Source organism: Syngnathus scovelli, chromosome 16 (assembly GCF_024217435.2).
Source record: "Syngnathus scovelli strain Florida chromosome 16, RoL_Ssco_1.2, whole genome shotgun sequence".
NCBI lineage: Eukaryota > Metazoa > Chordata > Actinopteri > Syngnathiformes > Syngnathidae > Syngnathus > Syngnathus scovelli.
Genome location: NC_090862.1, coordinates 4,961,651 through 4,982,217, shown reverse-complemented (window position 1 = coordinate 4,982,217; position 20,567 = coordinate 4,961,651). Strand labels below are relative to the sequence as shown.

Below are 20,567 nucleotides of genomic sequence, written 5' to 3'. Positions count from 1 at the left end.
AGCAATAATACAATACAGATGAAATAATCATGGGGTTAAAGTTGAATGATTAATAAATTATTACTGTGAAATGTAACCTGGAAAGTTTTTATAACATGCGCATTGAAACTTTATCGCTCTACTTTAGGAACCCTTGAGATGCTAAAAGTAATTAAGCGTATGTTAATTAGAGTGAATCCTTAGTGGCCTACTGAGGGCATTATGGCTGGCTTCACCGACCTTTACAGTCGGCTTGTACTTAAAATAATAAACTGAAACAAAAGCACAATTTTCTGCTTACATTTTTAATTAAAATACGAATTTATCCACTGATTAAAAATGAAAGGCAGAAAAAGCAAAAAAAAAAAAAAAATAGCTACAATCAGGCACCAATGATACATGTTATGTCATATATTATCTTTTTTTTTTAAACAATTGCGATAACGCAACAATAACATTATTCAATATTCATTTATCCCACTGAAGATGTTTATAGCCTCTCACAACCTCACAAGTGGAGCTTAAAAAAGATCAGGGGGGGCTGAGACACACAAATTGAGTCGTTGTGATTTTAAGCAAGTACTATATCTGAGCATAAATAACACAAAAAGCTAGTTGTGTTGGACCTGGAGAAAGAGACAACGTGTGGCCTGCAAAGAAGGAGTGTAAGAGTTAAGACGGCAGCGGCGCTGTTGGCGGCATGGCTTGACGAAACCTTCCGGCACTTTGGATTGTGGGATTTTTTTGGGCAGGATTGTGGGCTCTGGGGTTCGGGGGTGAAAGGCGGCACACTGAAAACTACAATGGAGGAGAGATCTGTGTCCATAAAAAATATCTAACATAGAGCATCTTGTCCACCTGCTTTTAAGGTCCGGGTGATAAGAAGTGGACGTTGAAAAAGGGAAGGTGAGGAGGAACCCTGACACTGCACACAGGTGGGGGTATATTGGGGTGGGGGGTGGTGATATAGACCCTGTTTAAGACTTTGGAGGACAGACGTGATGATGTCCTCACATTCTACAGAAGCTTGACGGAGCTGACAATCAAAAGTAGTGTCCTCGTGCTGTCTCGTGACATTCATGCAGTTTTGTGTAAAAGCAAAAGACAGAAATCCCCCACTAATTGCCGTTGGTGCTCTTTCTGTAACGCCCTAAAATACCACAAGATGGCGCCAAAGCTAAGACGAATTGGACAGGAAAGTATTTAGTGTTAATGTTCAAACTGTGCATAATTTTACAGTAGTTGTATGTACTGTATACAATTCTATTCTCTTTTTAGTTGAACATTTCAACTTACGGCACTACTTACAAATTAATGCCGGTCACTATGGTGGTACTTGGAAGGCCAAGTGTTTTTTTTTTTTTACAGGTGGTGCTTACTGTAAAAAAAATTGAGAACCACTGGTAGACAATTTTAAGCAATTTGGAGGGGGTTGGATGGGGTGGGGGTGTGCCCTGCAAATAGAGAGGGATTACTGTAGTCGTTGGATGTAAACATTTGTCGTCTCCTCCTCGTGTCCTCTCAGCGGATGTAGACGTCCCTGCCCCAGTCATCCTGGTTCTTGTTGCGGCCCTTGTTGGCCCCCGTGTCCAGCGGCTCCTGGCAGTAGCGCTCCCTCAGCTTGGCCCGCCCGTGCTGCAGCTGCCCCCCGTGACTGGGTGCCGGCGGCTGGTTCAGGTTCTCCTGGTCCGGCTCGGCGCCCTCGTCCTCCCAGGACGCCTGGCGCCCGTGGTGCTGCGCCAGGTGGGGACGGCTGCCCCCTCCGCCGCCGCGGTAAGGCTCAGGCTCCTCGTAGGGGTCGGTCTCAATGTCCATGCAGGAGTCTCCGGCCTCGGTGTACGCCGAGTCCCGGCTGCCCTGCGTCTCCGAGTCGAAGGTGTCTTGCCGGGAAAGGCCGCGGCCGCTGCCCCCTCGGACTTGACCGCGGGAAGAGCGCAGGTATGACTGTTGCTGTTGTTGATGCTGAGGTTTTCCCACAAGGTCGCCGTGGTATTCGCTCCCGCCGCATTCTGTGCCCTCCCGCTTAGGGGGCTCGGCGTGCACTAGGTTGGACCCCTGGGTGAGTCAGAGGCGAACCACCCGCACAGTGACCATGCAGAGACAAACGGTGTGAGTAGTTAGTCAAGGTAAGCGGGGTGAGCAGAAGCAAGAAACACATAACAGATTAAAGCCGAACCTCAAAAGATGTACGCCCTAAAAGTGGTACGATGCAATTTGTCAAACTCGAGGCTATATGACAATATTTGCTTGCCATTATTTTCCATGACGTCTGTAATTTTGTACAAAATTGTAGTTCAAGTAAAATCTTAATGACTAAACACTTTTCTGCATCATGATTTAATCCCTGAACTTTTTTCATTGTGCCGCGCCTTCTGGTGTGCTCACCTTGGCCACCAGGAGGCGATATAATACTGTTATGCAGACACAAATAAAGACAAATAGTACATCTACTACAACTGCTGTAAGCGACTTAACTCTGGGAAAATGGATTGCGTTACATCTTTAGAGGTTCCACTCTGCTTCTACTAAGCAATATTGCACTATTTAACACATTTGCAGGTTAAAGTGCTGCTGTAAACATGCTCAAAACGTCCATAATAAATATGCACAAAAAAGTGGTCAAAGCAAACCAAAACACACCCAAGCAGTTAATGGACACAACTGTGCCACCCTCTGGCTCAATGAGGTCATGGCACCTTTTGACACTAAATGTGAAAAAAAATCTTTTGGTGTTACTCTGGTGGGGGTATCTGTGATTAGACCTGTCCATCTTTACATTTTAAATATCAAATATGGTTCTTGAGCACCAAAGTTTCAACCAGACATGCATTAGATGCATAACCAAACTGCATTTTTGGATGAGTTGGATTCTTGTAATTGTTAACAGGCATATTAGTGTGTCAGCCTGCAAAAAAGATGGGCGCCTTTTTCCGATTGAGGAGGAGGCAGGCATGACTTGCTGTTTTCAGGGGCGGCGCCATGGCAACAACGGGGGAGGACGGCAAACTGGAGAGCGGCTGGCGGAGGAAGGAGGCCACCGAGGTGACTAAACGAGGGCAGGGGATTTGGCTCTTAATTGCAAAGAGAAAGACGGAGCCTTTTGAGTTTCTCCGGATTTCCGCTTTAGGTGAGAAGGTCTTAATTTAGCAGGTCATGTGTGTGTACATATATGTGTGTGGGGTTTTTTGGGGGGCGGTGGATGAGTTCCTACTCCCGCATTCTGGCGGCCACAAAGTCTGAGTGCTGGACTGGCTTCAGAGGGCGTGTTCGTCCTCTTTGCCGTCGGCGTGGCCGTCCATGTCGGGCCACAGATCCATATTCCTGCGCAGCGAGGTGAGCACCTGTACCTGCAGGTTGGAGACGGGCTCAGGCGAGGCGGCCAGCGCCGCCGTGGCCATGGTGCGGTTGAGCAGCGGGTTGGGCGGGTTGCTGCTGGGTGGGTGCGTGGCCTTCCAGTAGGCCTCCAGGTAGTCGGCCAGGTGCTCGCAGGCGTCCTCAAGCTGGTTCTCGTCCAGGATGATGTCAAACAGTTCCTGCAAGAACAGTAGAGGAGATGCCAACATTGCATTAGCGGAGGGGCAACTGGCGGAAAAGCACTATTTTTGTCCAAACGAGACTCCTCAAACGCACTTTAACATAGTTCCTCTACACTAAGACGCCACAAGATGGCGCCAAAACATATCTCAAGATTTTATCTGAAAAGCTTTAAAAAATTACTTTTCCAAAAAGTGTCAAATTGTCAAAGGACTTACAGGGGGGCACTGAGCCAACTTGTCTGCTGCCACCATCTGCACATTGAGATGTTTGGCTTGGGACTTCCCCCTGGATTTAATGAGCCTCTGCAGAACCTGGAAGATAATTACAATTAAAAAAAAATACCTGGTGAAAATGTGGAATATAGAAATCATTTACAAATACTGAGGAATACTAAATTTCTAAATTAAATAAAAACACGCAATAACATACAGCTATTATTGCGACTCCATAACAACAACAAAGTACTTTCCACCACGGGACTCACCTTAGGAGATGCTATCTTGATGTAGACGATAATGGGAGCCAGCGAGGTCTTGGCCAGCTGAGACGGATGGTTGATTGTGTCGGCGTCCAGGGCCACCAGCTGCAGCGTGCGGGCCAGCTCAAAGATGCGCTCGATCTCGCTCTGAACCTCAGCTGCGCCCCCAAACACACGAGAGGAAGCGCTGAGTCCATGAGAAGCAACAAACGACTCCCACTTTGTTCCAACTGCTAGGTTAGTACAAGATCATGCAAGGAAAAACCTCGTGTGAACTGGCTCAGATCACACGTTCAGTTCCATTTAGGCACAGCTAAATGGAACGATACGAGGCATTCTCATTCTGTCGCCTCCCGAGCATTAAGGAAGTCCTCATGTTGGTCAGTCTCTTTTAAAAAAGAAAATAAAATAAAATAGGAGGAGGCACTTGAAGAATGAGATGCCATAAAAATATGGGCACACATTCTCATTAACACAGAAGCCATAGAATAATTTAAAAAAAAAAAAAAGTTGGAGATTAGTGTTGTTAGGGCTAACGGGAACTGCAGCATATAAAAAGTCTACACGCCCCTGTTCAAATCCTTTTGGTCCAATTAATGGTGGAAACATTTGAAAAAGTTCATGTATATATCACATTTGAACAGGGGGGTGTAAATCTAAACTGGTAAACTAAGCTAATTCATAAATGATACTAGCATGCTAGCTTTTCCGCTAGCATGATCAAAGTGAAAGCATTTCAATCACTTCTATGTTCTAAATTAATTCACCATTGATCAAGCGAGCTACGACTGAGTCTATTTTCGAATCACCTTTTGAAATGTAAATCACAGCGACGTACATAAGGTTCTTTTTAGTCTCTATATCGTCCGCGCTAGAGTCCTGTGACTGACGGGTGATCCAAACGGTACCGTGCTAAACTGACTGGTAGCGTCGTGCTAATGTCGCCATCGAGTGTGCCACCCTCGCAGCGATAAAAGCTATTGAGGCCGGAAGTGGAGGCAAGGTTTCCATTATCCTCCGCACACACATATACTCATTGGTTGCAAATTGAAGTGAGAAGCTTGCCCCCCATTTCGCTATTCCTGGACTTCCCACTGTAGCTCCACGAGGACCATCTAAAGCACCTCCACCCTCACACAAGCGGCATGAGAGTATCAGTTTGTTTGGCTCCCGCTCGAAGAGAGCAGCTCGCGGCCCTTCTGCCCTCCCACGGATACGCTTTTTGGTTTCGTAACACTTTTTTTTTCAGTTTTTTTTGGGGTGGTGGTTCTCTTTACCAGAAGCTACAAGCTATCACACGGAGAAGGATGAGAGGCAGCAGACAAGGCAAGCAGACGGGCAAATCAAATGTGGAGGATGGGTGAGAAAAGGAGGGAGGAAAAAAGGGGGAGAAGGTGGGAAGAGGGGGGGATGCATACATACCCAGGACATCTGATTCAAGAGAGGGTGGAGGAGGAGGAGGAGGAGGGAGATGATGAGGAGGAAATATGGGCGAAGGAGGGCAGAGAGACAGGATGAAGAAAAGTCAGACTCAGAAAGTCGAGGAGAAAATTAATGAGGAACAATTCGGTTGAGTCGATTCCATTTCTTAATAATGTTCCTGGGTGAATTTGACCTAGCAAAGACCTGATGGATTGATGTTTGGAACTAGATCTTATCTGATAAGACGACATTTGATGAGACTTTAACAAAGTGGGATGATGACAACAATTGTGTGTGTGTTTGTGTGTTTACCCAGGCTGGAACGGGTGCTGGAGCGCTCGATGATGGTGTGTTTGCTGGGGTTATTGAGGACCGAGCGCTTGGCCAGCGAGATGTCCGCCGTCACCCGTGTGATGGATATCCTGCGACAGGGAGGCACTCGATCAATTTTTGGGGTAGGAAAAAAAAATGGCGCCTAACGCGAACTACTTACCTTCCCTCAAACTTGTGTTTCAGGAAATCAAAGAGAGCCTTCTGCATCATGTCTGTCACCTGCAATGTAAACGGCAGCATTCAACAATACTTCCAACGCATCTATTCCCCAAAAGTATTGGGACACATGGTTGCTATGGCAGCTTCCACTCACTTCATAGCCTTTGAGCGACGGTCCAACCAGGATGATGGGTCTCATGGAAGGAACCACGTCGTAGGGAGGCACGTGCTCCATCTATGACAACACACACGCACTTTCTTTTAACACCCTCATAAAAGGACTCATGGCCACATACCTAACATTTATTCCATTTTTACATGCATGTGCCTTAAAGAGGCGAGGCCCAGGTGTGTGTGTGTGTAATGCCGATGAGTTTCCGAGTGAGCAAAAAGTACATAAAAGCATGTTTGCACTGAGCAAAAAAAAAAAAAAAAAGCCTTCACCGCATAAAGGCAATGCCCACGCGTAGATCAGCCACATTTGAAGCTTATTCTTACATTGTGACTCAAGTATGATTCATCCATATAAGCGCTTTCTCTCTTCAAAAGTCCAGTTTCTTTCACCGCCCCTCAACCCCCCGCCCCCCCCCCCAGACTAGGGTGACATAGTGACGACAGAAAATCTATATCGCCCATTACGCCTCCGCTTTGTATTGAAAAGGCATTTACATTATTTTACGTAAATCTCCCTCGGCCTCATTTGCATCCACACGGGGCTATAAATACATATTTTAAAAGGCTCCTAATGGCTCTCGTCGACGCGGGGCCCAGCGCTGGAGCGGTGTACATAACAGCAGTGTATTAATAGTGTTAGCACAGTGCGCAGTCGTCGCCGTGGTGTCATGTACGGTGTACAGTAACGGCGTCCGCTCCGCCGGCGCGTTTACACGCATTTCGGGCTTCGGCGATCCGCTTTGGCAGTTAATTCCATAGCTTCCAGAATATCTGCTCGGTTATCTCTGTACCCTGAGTACAGTATGTGTGTAATTTTAGACATTTCGGATAAGATGATCATTAGCACGGGATTATCCCTTCCCTCATTTGATGGCTATTATGATCAATGTTTTTTTTTTATCTATATATTCTCATTTTCCTAATGTTATGGCCACTTGAAAATGTTTTATGTTCAAACGCATCCATTTTGGTCACAAATGGAGATGAAGGCGTGTCGGGAGGAATCAATAGACGTGCACCTGCGGCGTCGCCATGGCGGCGAGGATTGGCGAGGCCTGGCGGGTGATGCATTTCAATGTGTGGTGGGATTACGGCTCACTCCCCAACCACTGAGACATTCTGTTTTGCTCTTTGGTTATATTTTCCTATATCTGGGGATTTATTATTTTTTCTTGTTTGGAGGTTTCGAATTACCGTACCATCGCTCATACGATGCGGCCCGAGATGTTAGTTCGGTTAGGTATGGAAAAGCGCACTCACCGACTTCTGTTTCTGTTTAGCCGGACCGCCTACGGAAGCATTCCACGCAACATGCCAGAAGACACACAAAAACACACACAAGAGCCTGGTTAGTCATTGGGTGAAAAGCATTGAGGGGGGCGGGGGGGTACTGCCATCGGGGGTACAGTTTATAGCGCCTTCCTATTAGAGTTTCAGGCAGCTGTGAGGTGTTAGTCTTGGATGAGTTATGGGCAGAGGGGAGGTGGGGGCAAATGCAGGCAGGTGGGAGGAGGAAGGAAGGGCTGTTGGCAAAGGCGAGAAGCATCCAGCACCCCCACCAAATCCCAAAGTCCGATCCCATCACTTCCTAGTGTTACCTTCTTAAAGAAAGGCAGCCGGTGCGTGTTGGCCTGAGGCGAGGTCACGCTGCCGGACATGACCTTGGGGGAGCGAGGGTCCCCCTGCGACTCAGGGAGCTCCTCAGCATCCAGGTCCAGGGGGTCAACATCATAGGTCACAGTGGGCATGTCCGTGTGCGCTAATTGGCATGTGGGAGGGGGCGGGGCATAGAAGCGAAAGCGCGGAGACAGTGACAGAAATAAGGAAGAAAAAAAAAGGAGGGGAAGATAGAAGACGAGATGTGAGATGCATCGGAACGGAAGCACCAAAGGAAGAAAAGAAGATGACATTGACAAGTGTGAGGGAGAAAATGTCAGATTGTCACGAGGAAATGCAATGAATGTGCCGAGTGACGGGAATAAATAGAAGACAGCGAGCTTTCACGACCCAAAAGAATTTCTCGCCTTTTGTTCAAGCGATGGTGTTGAAAAAATATAATCGCGCGCTTTTTCCTGATTGAGCAATGAAATTTGTTTTTGACCTTCTCAATGGAGCCTCGCACTTTGGAGAGCCTTAATTAAAGCAACAAAAGCTGAGTGACGTGAGCAGAAAATGGAGACAGGAGGAAGTTATCGAGGAATGGACTTTGTGTCAGATGATTTAACACGGTCCGCCGCTTGCTTCTTTGATTGGCCACTCATGAATATGCAAATTGTTTTGACCTCACCTGTGCCGGGTGGGGTGGGCCTGCGCGTTCCTGTGGCGACATCCAGGCTTGAGCTTCCCCCAGATTTACTAAGACAGAACCAAAAGGATATAAATCCCATGTTCATCATTTAGCTTCTTGTATTTTTCCAAACCTGGAGCTGAGTCGGTTCTGCCTCATCCTCTGCTCCTGTAGAAGTCGGGTGTTCTCTAGCTTGACCGGGCTGGGGATGAAGCCCACCTCGCAGCCCTCCTTCACCAGACGCCCGATCCACCAATCGTTGTTGTATTTCTGCAAAAACAAAAACACAGCCGGGCATTACGAGACGATCATCGACCGCAGGATGGCGGGCGCAAACAAACCTCTTTGATGTGTAGGAAGTCTTTGGCTTCGAAGGATATGGCCATGCCCTGCACGGGAACGTCATCGCTGGGGCCCGGGTTGTAGCCCACGTTTGTCCGCACGGCAAACGCAACTGGTTTGGTCTGGACAGAAAATATCAAATGTTCAACACCCACAAAAGATAAAGAGTAGTCAAACGGACGACTGACCTTTGCTTTCTCGAGCGTGGCGAGGGCCTGCCTGTCCGCCTCCTTCCTCAGGGCCTCAGGATCCTCCTCCAGGGACACGTCGGAGTCCGACGGCCGGCTCGTGTAGGAGTCGGCCGAGCCCTGCCGCATAAACATAAGAGCGTGAGGGATGTTCTGTGTGCTCTTTTGTAGATTGTCCATCTTTTCCTGTCTCCTGCTGACTATGTGGAGATGGCTATGTGGCCTACAAGGTCGCTCATATTAAGAACTGAAAGCTGACTCAATGTAATTTGAGGTGCTTTGGCCCCACAACAAAAGGTAGAGTCAGCCATGCGGATGAGCCATCAGGTAGGTACACACTATTCATAACGGCCTGAGGACCGGACATTTCATTAGGTACACCTGGACACTATTTTTATCATAATAGCATTTCTTTATTTATTGCCAGTGTTTGGGTGTACCTAATGAAGTGTCCAGAGAGTACATCTCCGTGTTTTGCAGGTGTTGCTGACAAGAGCGCCGACAGCTGAGTGCGGCAAGCAGAACAAGTGAGTCATGAGGTGTGGGCCTCCAAAATAGAGGTGAGAGTGCGTAAAAGATAACGCAAGCCATATGTAACCGCGATGGATAAATTCCCTGCTGGCATGTCAAGTGAACATGACAGATTTGAAAAGGCATCTTTGATGCGATCATAGTTTGAAGTTCAAAAATAATACCAACACATCTTAATGCAAAATACATCAGTAATCATTTCCAAAGATGTACATTACTGGATAAAAAGAAAATAGCTTTCTGTAGGCCTAAAATGCAGAATGATAGAGACTGACATTCAGTCATCTCTTCAGTAAAAATACAGCTGATCTTAAAATGTTAAAATCTAAATTTACACAGTTAAACAGAGTTGTGTGCTGCTACCTAGTGGCCAAAGGTGGAATTACACCCCAAACTAAAGAACTGAGCTAAATATCATGTAGACGGCGAATCCACGTGGATTTGCATTTAAATTTATTTCAGAATTGACCTGAATAATGCTAACGTCTGGTCACAACGAGACAAATTGGGGTTAAAGTCCAAACATGGCAGCTGGGATGGTTTGCGTAATGGATGCTGACAAAAACAGTGTGTGTGCGTGTGTGTGAGTTTTGCATGCATGTGTGTTGAATGTCCCGCGCCGCCTTTCATGACTACCCTCATCACTCTTTGAGCAATTCCCGACCAAACGACAAACACCAGCGTGTTGATTCTAGCTCAGCCACCTGTCGCATTGTGCCGCTCGGCAGACTCGCATGTAGACACTCCCTGTTGCCGAGGCGACGGCCCTCCTCGCTAATTCATGGTGTTCCTCTACACATACACGCTTAGCCACACACTATCCCCACTTCCTGTTGCATCTCGGCGCACGTAATGAGGATGGCACCAGCCGCCTTCGCCGACAAGCTCTGACTCATCCTCTGGGAGCATCCCGACAACAAGGGAAGTTCAACAGAGGATTTTAATGGCCGACCTTGGAGGGTGGGGAGGGGTGAAATGTACTAAAATAAAAGGCGCCCGGATGACGTCGGAAATAACTGACAAATGTTTTGAGTCACACAGTGACAAAAAAAAAAAAAAAATAGAAGAGCGAGGCAGCTAGCGACCCATCCATCCATTTTCAATGACTCCAAAAGACTGCAGCCATTTTATTGACTTTTTAAAGACCCACAGGAATGTGGCCAATTATTATCTATGCACTAAATATACTAAATGAAGTATCCGGGGGGGGGTCCGCTGTACTAGTCAATAGTAATCAATGGCTGTTGGTTGTAAGGAGTACAAAAGAAAACAAAAGTCTCCAGGAACTCAACTCAACCCTTCTTCGTCTTCCCCTCCTCATGTCACCGGGGCTGTGTCTCTAATTTAGCCGCTTGCTTCACTTCGCATACAGCTCCCTGTTGAAAATAGCTGCGAGTCACGTGACCGAGCAGCTGCCACCCTATTGGTCGTCGCCGGTCTCGAGACCCCCGCGGTGTCATAGTAACCACCTCAGCTGCATCCGTGTGGAGGAGGCGATGGGGAAACTTGAGGGTGGTTGTGGATGAATTTGAAAGTGTTTGAAAGAATCCATCACGCTCAATCTGGTTGAAGGCGTGACAACGTCACCGGGGTGGGAATAATCCAGAAGATGATGAAAAATGCATTGTGATACATTGGCACCGCCTTAGAGGTGATATTGAATAACTCAGAAGGGGGAGGGGGGGGATAGCATGGAGAGGGGGCAAACGGACACAGGCGAGCTTTGACTAATGAGGCTCGAGAAGCATCGTTACCGCGCAACAAAGAAAAATGACTTCACGTTCCCTGCGACGAGTGCTTTCTCCGGAAACGACTTTTAGGGAAGAGGCAGAACACCTCAACACTGAAAATGTTGGATTGGAGGCCGAGGAACCTGCCGGTCCAAGTTGAAGGTTTCTGGGGTTAGTCTTTCGCTCCAAGTCTCGGATAATAATTTTAAAGAGTAACCAACTAAACGTTCTATATTTGTTTTGTGCGTTGACGTGACAAGACTGGAGTGCCAAGATACCACACGGGGGGAAAAAAAACTCATCTACAAAAACAAATCACATCCCTAGCACACGGTCACGAACGGCGGCCATCTTTATTTGCTCTGTCACAGCGGTACCATGGTAACCAAGTCTGAGGTTGCCGAGTTCAATGGAGATGTGAGTCATGCATTTAAGTTTGTTTCCGCTCATCTTTTTGTTATGAGAATGCTATAAATATAAAAACATTATTTTACGAGCCACGAGGGACATTTATTCTATATGATCTTTAAAAAGCTACATCGAAAAGGTCAAATAACTGTAAAGGGATCATTTTGAGCGATAGATAAAGAATGCATATATAAAAAGTAATTAAAAAAAAAGGTGTGAGCTGTCAAAGTGTCATTTTGGTGGACCTTGATTCAAGTTTTAAAGCAACTAAAGCTGAATCGTTTTCCCATTTTGATTTAAAGAGAAAAAAAAATGAATAATACAAAGTAGCTTTGAATATTTCAGTTAAGTTTCTGATACTTTGTGAACAAACTCTGCCAGCAACGTCGACATTTCTCGGTTCTATGAGTTAACAACTTGGAATGCCACCCTATGAAATGGCCACGGCGCTGTGCCGGAAGGCTGACTGGTCATCGCACATAGCACTGGACGCGACCCGGTGGGGGACTGGAAGTCTAAATTAAAAACACAGAGCCTTCCCAGCAGCTGTGAGCGACCCAAAATGGAATTACAAAGTAAGCCGCTGACCCACAGTTACGGTACAATCAGGACACGGGCTGGCGAATTCACATTTCCGACCCAAGTTACAACATCTCAGAGCAACACCTGCCAAGGCCCGGACTCACAAACGCACACGCATGCACAGTTAGTCCGACAAATGGGCGCCGAAAAGTCTGCAAAATTCTTCTTACCACGACGGGCCGCTGAATCCGATCAGTCCTCTCCATACCTCCTTTGCCACACTCTCCTCACCCAGAGAGGGGGGGGGGGGTCAGTGCCGGAGTCCACAGACCGGTGTGTGTGTGTAAAGTGGCAACTAGTGTGTGTGTGTGTGTTAGCTTGACAAGTGGACATGAGCAGAGAGATCCAGAAAAGTGTGCGATGTGTGTGTGCGTGTGAGAAAAGCAAGAGACGCTCTCTTAACCTCCAACCCCACCCCAGCGCACTCTCTCGTATCCCTCCACAACCCAAAGGAACGTGAACCTTGTGTAAAGGAAGGGAACTGGAGCCAGCGGGACCGGGGTCGGGTTGCAGGACTTGTGCTACATTTGCAAACTGGGGAAATATATTTAGCCGGCGGGCCAGGCAGGAACAGAGACGTAAGTGCGCCGAGGCCAAGGAGGAGGCCTGGTATGCAGCCGTCAGCCATCCAATGCTCCAGCTGACGTGGGATAGGACGGGGCAGTGTCCAGGGAAACCCCCCTCCCCTCTGGAGCCTGTTCACTGCTGATCTCTCATGGACTCACAGAAACCGGTCCAGGACCACTTTGAAACAACTGGCTGTGGACAGTTGTTCACTTAAAAGCAAGTCAATGATGCGCTTAGATAGCGCTTTAGCATTTGCTGTCCAAAGTGTCCAGTTCTAAACCAAACTCAAGTTCTGGGTCATTTGAATCATTTCTTTGGGCCCAAATCTAAAATTTTCTGCCATTAAACCCAAGTCTTAAGCAAGTGCCAAGTTGTTTGATCCAATTCTAAAGCATCCATCCAATAAATCTTCAACTCAAGTTTTACTTATGGGCTCATTGTGTCCACTAGGGGGCAACCTGTGACCCAATCAGCAGGCAATGGTGAAAGAATGGCCACCTAGTAGTTGGTCAAACTACAGCAACTACTAGTTATATCAACCAAATGATTCCAAAACTCAGTTGGAAATTTAATAGACCACACTGAGTTGTTTTATAAATTACATTTTCAATTGAAGGCTTTACATGGTCTTTAAATAGAACGAGTCTTAGTCCTAAACGCATGTGAATGTTTTGATACTATCATCGGTGTATCAGGAGCAGAAAAATCCCATCCCCTTCCATCCACACTGTCATCCGGCCAAGAAAGCGCAGCACGGCGGCAGACAGTCATCCTCATCGTGTTTTTGTTGAACTTGACGCGCAAACCAGGCTACGCAAACACGTAGGCCGCCGTGGCGCCCACGCCAAAGAAACAGTGTCGCCGAAGCGCCGTCTCCCTCGCATCCCCATCCCACTGTGGCTGTGCGCACGGGGGGGGGGAGATTCAGTGGCCCCGTTGCCATAGAAACCAAGCCCCGGTGTACCAGCCAGCTTCGCCGCCGACGGCTGATTGTGTATATCTGTGCGTTTTCGCGTCTTTGAATGAGTTTGCTCCTGCGGAGGTGTGCGCGAGACTATAATGTCTATACGGGGCCTGGCTTTGAGCAAAACTAAATGAAAAATAGGGTGAAGGTATAAAACCTAGAGGGTGCCTACACGCTTTTTCGTGGTGGTGGTGGTGTTCATTTGTAAAAGTCTTTCACCAACCTCAATGCCAAATTCCATTCCAACTAAAGTACTCCAAGTAAAGCAGTTGGAAAATAACCCAATCTTAGTCTAGCATCAAAGTTTACATTTCATTTTAGTCCCAAATAAATCTCAAGTAATTAGTCCAAAGTCAAGTCGCTAAATTAGCTAAAGCTAATGAATTGGGTCAGAGTTGACATTCGAAAGCAGGTTTAAAATTTGTATTGTCCATGTTTGAAACCAGCTCTGTATTAATTTGAGCTCAGTCTTTTGGTCCAAGTCAGGTGCAAGTCTTAAGTCAGCTGCTTTTTTTTAAGTGTTGTTAGAATTGCGCAAGTCCTGTCTTGCATTTCGGGACGGACGTTACCTGTCGGACGAAGCTGTTGGACGTGGTGTCGGACGAGGTGCTTCCATCAGAGCGCTTGAAGCGGCTCTTCCTCTTGGCGTACTTGCCCTGAGGAAAGAAAGAAGCCTGGGTGTGGCTTTGAAAGACAAAAACAAAACAACTTTGCCTCCAGACAGTCATTTATCTTAACAGATGGTTGTAAAAGGCCCCGGCCTGCCGCTGTCGCCGACGGAGGCGACATTGGCCAGAGCGGGAAACACGCGCACAATTCACGAGCAGCTGCGGCGACTCCTCATTTTTCATGTTCTGTTGCAAGCCTCTAATCAGATTGGCGGACCCCTGCCAAGTGGACTCTATCCGGGTTGGGCAGAAGCCGTTCATTACATTAGAAGCCCACCCTGGCCACATCGCCATGGTTACACAATGCCGACTAATCACGTTTGCGGAGGAGACGGCCTGTTCTTCTTCTTCCCGTGAGGAACCGCCGCGTCAGAACCAAAACGCACCGGCAAACGCTTTGTATCGCACATTGGACACTTGATTAGGTACACCAAGACACTCAAGATCTCATTATGAGGCAATTCAATAATTAGCATATTGTGCAGGGTCAAACAAAAACAAATAGCATCATTACATTTGATTTGGCAGGTGTGCCGAATAAAATGTCCTGTGAGTGCATTACATTAGCGCAGGATAGCAGCACTTGCTTTACTTGCTCAACTGATTGAAAGAGTTGTTTTGATTGATTGAACATGTAGTAATACTCCAGACCTGCAGGTGGCAGCAGTTTGTATTCAGTCGTTCTTAAGTTTTATACCAACATAGTGATCGATTATAAAAAACAGTAACATAGTAGGCCTCTGTGTTCATAAAAATGCTTTTTTTTAAAAGTGTAAATTAATGCAACAGGTATTATAGATTAAAGCAAATATCATGTAAAATACAACTAGTTATTATTGATCCAAATTTGTCTTTTTTTTCTTGTCTTTTAAGGTTGTATCGAGGCATTGGGGGCAGCAACGGGGACTGCAGGGGGCTTCTTGGTGGTAAATGTCCCACCAGATTAAATGTTGATGTATAATTAAAGAGGAAGTAAGCAGGGGTGTTTATTCAAGTGGAGGTGTGGCAGGGCAAACTTCAAATGTATCTTTAAATTGATGAGATTAGTTTAGTTACACATAAAATATTTCTTACTATTTGGATTGCCTCACCAAATAGCAGGGTTTGAGAGTCTAAAGTTCAAGTTTCCTGGTACATGGAGAACTTTGTGGGGGCTGAGAGTGGGAAGGAAGGTATGATTGGAAGCGCTGGTTTCTCTCGCTGCATGTACGTAGAGAGATGAGTGTGCTCAGCGTGGGTGTTTGTTCCACTTTTTCCACCGACAAGAAAGAAATAAAAAATAAAATATTGTGGATTGTTGTGTTTGCACACTCACTCTCGAAAAAAGGAAGGCACAGACTATTTGTGGCTGCTGTGAAATGACACCATGGAGGAGTTAGGACTATGTGTGAAATGATGTTGGCCAATTTGCAGATTTTTCTCTCTATTGAAATATTCAAAGTCAGATGATCTGCTTGTAATTCATATCTTGTTTTAGTATTAAGGGAAATAAAAACCCCACAATTTATTCACTACATGTATTTTTAAATAATCAGCCTATTACTCAGTCATCAAAATTTCATTTTACAAAAATCAACATCAGCCTAAAAAAATAAAAACATTGGCTATCACAAAAATGGGTGTAAGGGTGTTTTTAAATAATAAAAATAAATATTTGTTCTTTGAAAATAAAAATACAAACGTATCATGATTTAAAAAATCATATTTTTCCTAGTTGACCTTGTAGCAAAATTAAAATGTTGAATAAAACATTAGAAACGACATGCACAATAACTATCAGATGAAATTTCAACTTCAAAAGTGAGCATTATCATCTTTGTAAAGGAACCATTTTTGATTGGATGTCTTAATAGCATGTATACCTAATGAAGTGGCCTCCAGGTTATTAAGATTTTAGTGATTTTCTTTACGATAAAATGGGATTTTACATGTCTACGTTGTCGTTAAACAAAGGCGTGGCTTTGCATCGCATCCAATTGAGATCCAATTGCATTGCTTATCGCAGCACTGTGTACACAAACGCTGATTATTAGCCACCAATTAGTACTATCTGCTCAGAAAAACATTAATATATATCAAATAAAATACAGACGGGGGGAATCGGACATTAATGTACATGGAATCCCTTCTGTAGGGCAAATCAGCTCATTGCAACCAAATGTGTAAGTGGCAAACAACCTGTTAATCTGTTTGGGGAAAACACGCGCAACATTTGTTGACAGAAAACAGGTCAAGTCAAATAGTTTGAATATAATATCTTTTTCCCCCCTCTCTCTCTTAACCCTCTCATTTTTCTTACCTGTGATTGAGGATGGGGGTCGAACATGTCCATTTGGATCTCCTGGGTCGAGGTGGAAGGCGTCCTGGACATACTACTTTTCTGTACCATTGAATTAACTTTTGTCCCTTGATTAAAGAATGTCTTTTAGGCTGGGGGATGGGGAGGGGGGGTGTTTACGCCGGTGTCCACGGACTCATCTTTGTCGTGGAAGTGGGGCTCGCCCGGCCGATGCTGAGTAGAATGGCAACAGCTGCCTTCGCTGCAAGCTTGCCGACGAGAGCGGAGGAAGGAAGCGCCGTGTTGCTAAGTTAGCGGTAAGAAACGAACATACATCCGGTTGTAGCCTTCAAAATAAATTTAAAGCGAATAATAGTGGAAATATATCTGATTGCAGAACGGTAACACTACGCCCAAGTACCTTCTTCGCCTTTCTAATAGTGTGCAATTAATGGCTTTCCTTGCAGTGTATTTTATTTTTCACATTTTGTTGCTTTTACACTAACAAATACTGGTGTAGTTTGTAAAATGTCGAGAGTGACTTTTTGCTTTTATTTCAAAGGCCTCCATCTCCAACTTCCCGTGTTATTTTTGTGTACATTCTTTTTGGCTTCTCTCTCCAACTGGGAGTCCAACAGCCCCGCCCCGAACGACAGATCACATCGATTGATGGGGGAGACCACACATTCACACAGAAAAGGTAGTGCCATAGTAATACATTAATATTAGTACACGTGTAGCTAAAAATATACTGAATAAATCATCTTCAAAGCATGTCAAAAAAGTGGGCAGAATAAGTTGAAGAATAAAGTACAGGAAAAACATGTGTGAAGGCCATTAGCCTTCACACAATAAAAAAGTTAAAGGTGTAGAATAACATATGTGTGAAGGCCATTAGCCTTCATGCAACTATTAAAATTTGGAGAATAAGGAAAGGAAAACAAGTCTGTCTCCTACTTTAGCACAGTGCGTGATGCCATGGCAACAGCAAATCACAGGCATCTAATTTTTATACATTTGATAACCTCGTGATGTGGATGCCATGTCCATGTATTTCGGTCAAAATAATTCAGTTTTCTTATCAGTATTAGCTAGCCATCTTAATTTCTTCTAAGTGTAATGCCACTGCATAAACAGGCTGTGGAAGAAAAAGTAGCAGGAAGTAAAGTAAACATAGCTCTTTAGGAATTTTGTTGTTGTGTCACATCTTACAGCTCTCTTCATAGCCATGTAACATATCCCCTACGGTTATGAAATGGACTAGCATCTTATCTATACAGAGAGATTATGCTGGAGATATTGTCAGTTACCTGAGGTGAAGAAGTGCATGCATGCACCCACACAGCTGGCGTGCACTGTTGCCATGGTGACGGCCTGCTGGTGAGCTACGACTATATAGCAAGCGTATGAGGAGCATTGTATGTATTCTATTTATCTGCAGTATTCATTGGGGATAGGGACACAGCCCTGTGTCAATAGCAATCCATGAGTAATAGCAAATCCACCCCCCCACCCCCGCCTCCAAGTTTACAATTGCCTATATATACCACAATGTGGTGGCGTGTTTTTCTGTAGCTTCTCTGCACCCATTTTGTAAGTTTTTTCATTAATGACTGTTAATTATGGAAGTGTATTACATCAGTCTTTTTTTTTTCCTGTTTGGAAATGGTTTTTGTCCGTTTGCATTTTTGTAAAATAAATGTTTTCTGTTTTTCATGAATACAATATGCTCCCATGCACGTAAAATATTTACGGATTTTAAAGTTATAGAATACATAGATTTTTTTAATTGCTTCAGGGCATTTACACGCCGAAACATTGCCCTCGTGTGGTCTAAGAGTAAACTGCACCCTTTCGACCCACAATGCACTGTAACGACATTGGTCGTTACCATTATTGTGGAAAGGGGAGTCCAATGAACATACTGTTAAATACGATTGGTGAAGCTATCAAAGAACTAAAATATTATCGTCTTAGATCTTATTAAACTTGTCATGTGCAAGATTAGCAATACCCGTGCTAAATTTGATTGACGTTCAAAGAGAGTTTTTTTCATGAATTGAGATGGACGTGCCTGCCTAATGGTACATTCCTGTCCGTTGCCGAAATCGCTCTTTTTCTATCGAAGTAGCAGCCATGAGGTAGGACTCCCGTCGAAAGAAGGCAATTGCTTAATTTTAAACTGTCCAAAACCACCCTTTTTACACACTGCGCTTTTCAATCAAGACATAACATGTTACATTTAAACGACACGGATTGTAACCTGTCCTCCAAATGCCGACCATGGCGTGTTTAACCGTGGCTTTACGCCACACGATGTAGCCGAGGAAGAGGCCATGTTGTCAACCAGGCTAGCGGTTAGCAACATCAGCTAATGACGTGTAGCTGCTAGGTCCACATTACAACGCGACATAAACATAATTTTCTCTTTTGATTCTATGCGTGTGTTTCTTTTATGTCTTTAATTGTCTGTTGTGTTTGTGTCGTGCAGCATGCTCAGGCTCCAGAAGAGGCTCGCCGCCAGCGTGCTGCGCTGTGGCAAGAAGAAGGTTTGGCTTGACCCCAATGAGACCAACGAGATCGCCAATGCTAACTCTCGTAAGTAGACCCAAAATCTATCAATACCAAAACCCAACCATGCTCTCGTAATCAGGCATAAAATGCCATCCTGCTTACACTCCAAAGGAGGCTTCATCTTTTATGGACATCCAAATGTCCTCATCAATAGAACTTCTTTAATGCACCCTATAAAATGGGACTATGATGTGGTACTCACAGTTATTGTTGATCTCTCCACCAACAACAGTAATCGTGGATCGCCGTGACGATATTCCTTTATGATCTGAACTTTCATTCCAAGTCAGAAGTTTTACATCATCGCCTGTCCACACAAATCTCCTTTCTTGCTTCCTTCTCTGTGAATTGCTGTGTATCGTACGAGGAAGCGTTGAGCTTGTGGCCGTGGCTTTATTTTCCTCATCTAAAACTCCAACTGGGTCTGTCAAATAAGGATAAATTTTTAGTGTGCAACTGCTGACATTTGACAAGAGAGGGCGCCATTATTCAAGTAGTCACAGTACAACTCCTCACCTTGCCTCCTTTCCTTGTCCCTTCCAGGCCAGCAGGTGCGCAAACTGGTGAAGGATGGTCTCATTATCCGCAAGCCCGTCACGGTCCACTCCAGGGCCCGCTGCCGCAAGAACACGCTGGCACGCCGCAAGGGCAGGCACATGGGCATCGGTAGGTTCCGTGCACTGCCCGCCGCAACCGTGAATTTCCGCCAGGTCTTTTCCCTCACATTTTGCCTTCTTGTCTGCAGGTAAGAGAAAGGGTACCGCCAACGCCCGTATGCCCGAGAAGCTGATTTGGATGCGCCGTATGAGGATTCTGCGTCGCCTGTTGCGCCGCTACAGGGAGTCCAAGAAGATCGACAGGCACATGTAAGAAAAACTGGCGTTTTGACGATACAATTTGCAATGCTACACCAATTTTGAATGTAACCGTTTTTTTTTCCTCAGGTATCACAGCTTGTATCTGAGGGCCAAGGGTAACGTGTTCAAGAACAAGCGTATCCTCATGGAGCACATTCACAAGCTGAAGGCCGACAAAGCTCGCAAGAAGCTCCTGGCGTACGTTTGCAACCTCATTTTGACGTCATTCTCCCCAGCTGACAAAATAAATATACCTTTTTTCTCAACTTGTTTTCTTTTTGCAGCGATCAAGCCGAGGCCCGCCGTACCAAGACCAAGGAGGCCCGCAAGCGCCGAGAGGAGCGCCTCCAGGCCAAGAAGGAGGAAATCATCAAGAACTTGTCCAAGGAGGAAGAGGGCAAAAAGTAATCGGGGTTCACCGCTCCTGTCTAAATGTGTGTATGGATCGCTGAAAATAAAAAGTGTTCATAAAGACATGTCACGCCTCGTCTGCTTGACTCAACACAAAC

The 20,567-nt window shown here is 45.5% G+C and overlaps 2 protein-coding genes across 9 annotated transcripts; one reads left to right on the top strand and one right to left on the bottom strand.

Annotated features, from left to right (window-relative positions):
• Positions 1 to 268: 268 nt before the first annotated feature.
• cacnb1 (calcium channel, voltage-dependent, beta 1 subunit) lies at positions 269 to 19,745 on the bottom strand. Of its 7 annotated transcripts, none has more exons than XM_049745195.1 (14): positions 19,404 to 19,745; positions 14,251 to 14,337; positions 8,900 to 9,019; positions 8,711 to 8,833; positions 8,503 to 8,639; positions 8,370 to 8,437; positions 7,681 to 7,841; positions 6,063 to 6,143; positions 5,910 to 5,968; positions 5,729 to 5,838; positions 4,001 to 4,152; positions 3,732 to 3,827; positions 3,327 to 3,512; positions 269 to 2,034 (listed from the first exon to the last, which is right to left on the bottom strand). In XM_049745195.1, exons 1-14 carry the CDS (start codon positions 19,479 to 19,481, stop codon positions 1,501 to 1,503), a joined length of 1,992 nt encoding a protein of 663 aa, XP_049601152.1. In that variant the 5' UTR covers positions 19,482 to 19,745; the 3' UTR covers positions 269 to 1,500. The 7 variants fall into 7 exon arrangements, with proteins under 7 accessions (XP_049601152.1, XP_049601151.1, XP_049601153.1 ...); XM_049745194.2 differs by lacking the exon at positions 19,404 to 19,745 and adding an exon at positions 16,649 to 16,948; XM_049745196.2 differs by lacking the exons at positions 7,681 to 7,841; positions 19,404 to 19,745 and adding exons at positions 7,343 to 7,371; positions 16,649 to 16,945.
• rpl19 (ribosomal protein L19) lies at positions 18,710 to 20,534 on the top strand. 2 transcript variants are annotated; one of them, XM_049745209.2, is made up of 6 exons: positions 18,710 to 18,768; positions 19,119 to 19,225; positions 19,745 to 19,867; positions 19,947 to 20,067; positions 20,146 to 20,256; positions 20,343 to 20,534. In XM_049745209.2, the coding sequence occupies exons 1-6, from the start codon at positions 18,764 to 18,766 to the stop codon at positions 20,464 to 20,466; spliced, it is 591 nt and encodes a 196-aa protein (XP_049601166.1). In that variant the 5' UTR covers positions 18,710 to 18,763; the 3' UTR covers positions 20,467 to 20,534. The 2 variants fall into 2 exon arrangements, with proteins under 2 accessions (XP_049601166.1, XP_049601167.1); XM_049745210.2 differs by having other exon boundaries at positions 18,766 to 18,790.
• Positions 20,535 to 20,567: the final 33 nt, after the last annotated feature.

Coding starts and splice junctions, on each gene's coding strand:
- cacnb1 (XM_049745194.2), bottom strand. CDS start 16,738: ATGGTACAGAAAAGTAGTATGTCCAGGACGCCTTCCACCTCGACCCAG. Junction 6,144..7,680: donor GGCTGCCTTTCTTTAAGAAG/GTAACACTAGGA, acceptor GTGTTGTCATAG/ATGGAGCACGTGCCTCCCTA. Junction 3,513..3,731: donor AGTTGGCTCAGTGCCCCCCT/GTAAGTCCTTTG, acceptor CTGTTCTTGCAG/GAACTGTTTGACATCATCCT.
- rpl19 (XM_049745209.2), top strand. Junction 19,226..19,744: donor GATCGCCAATGCTAACTCTC/GTAAGTAGACCC, acceptor TGTCCCTTCCAG/GCCAGCAGGTGCGCAAACTG. Junction 20,068..20,145: donor AAGAAGATCGACAGGCACAT/GTAAGAAAAACT, acceptor TTTTTTCCTCAG/GTATCACAGCTTGTATCTGA.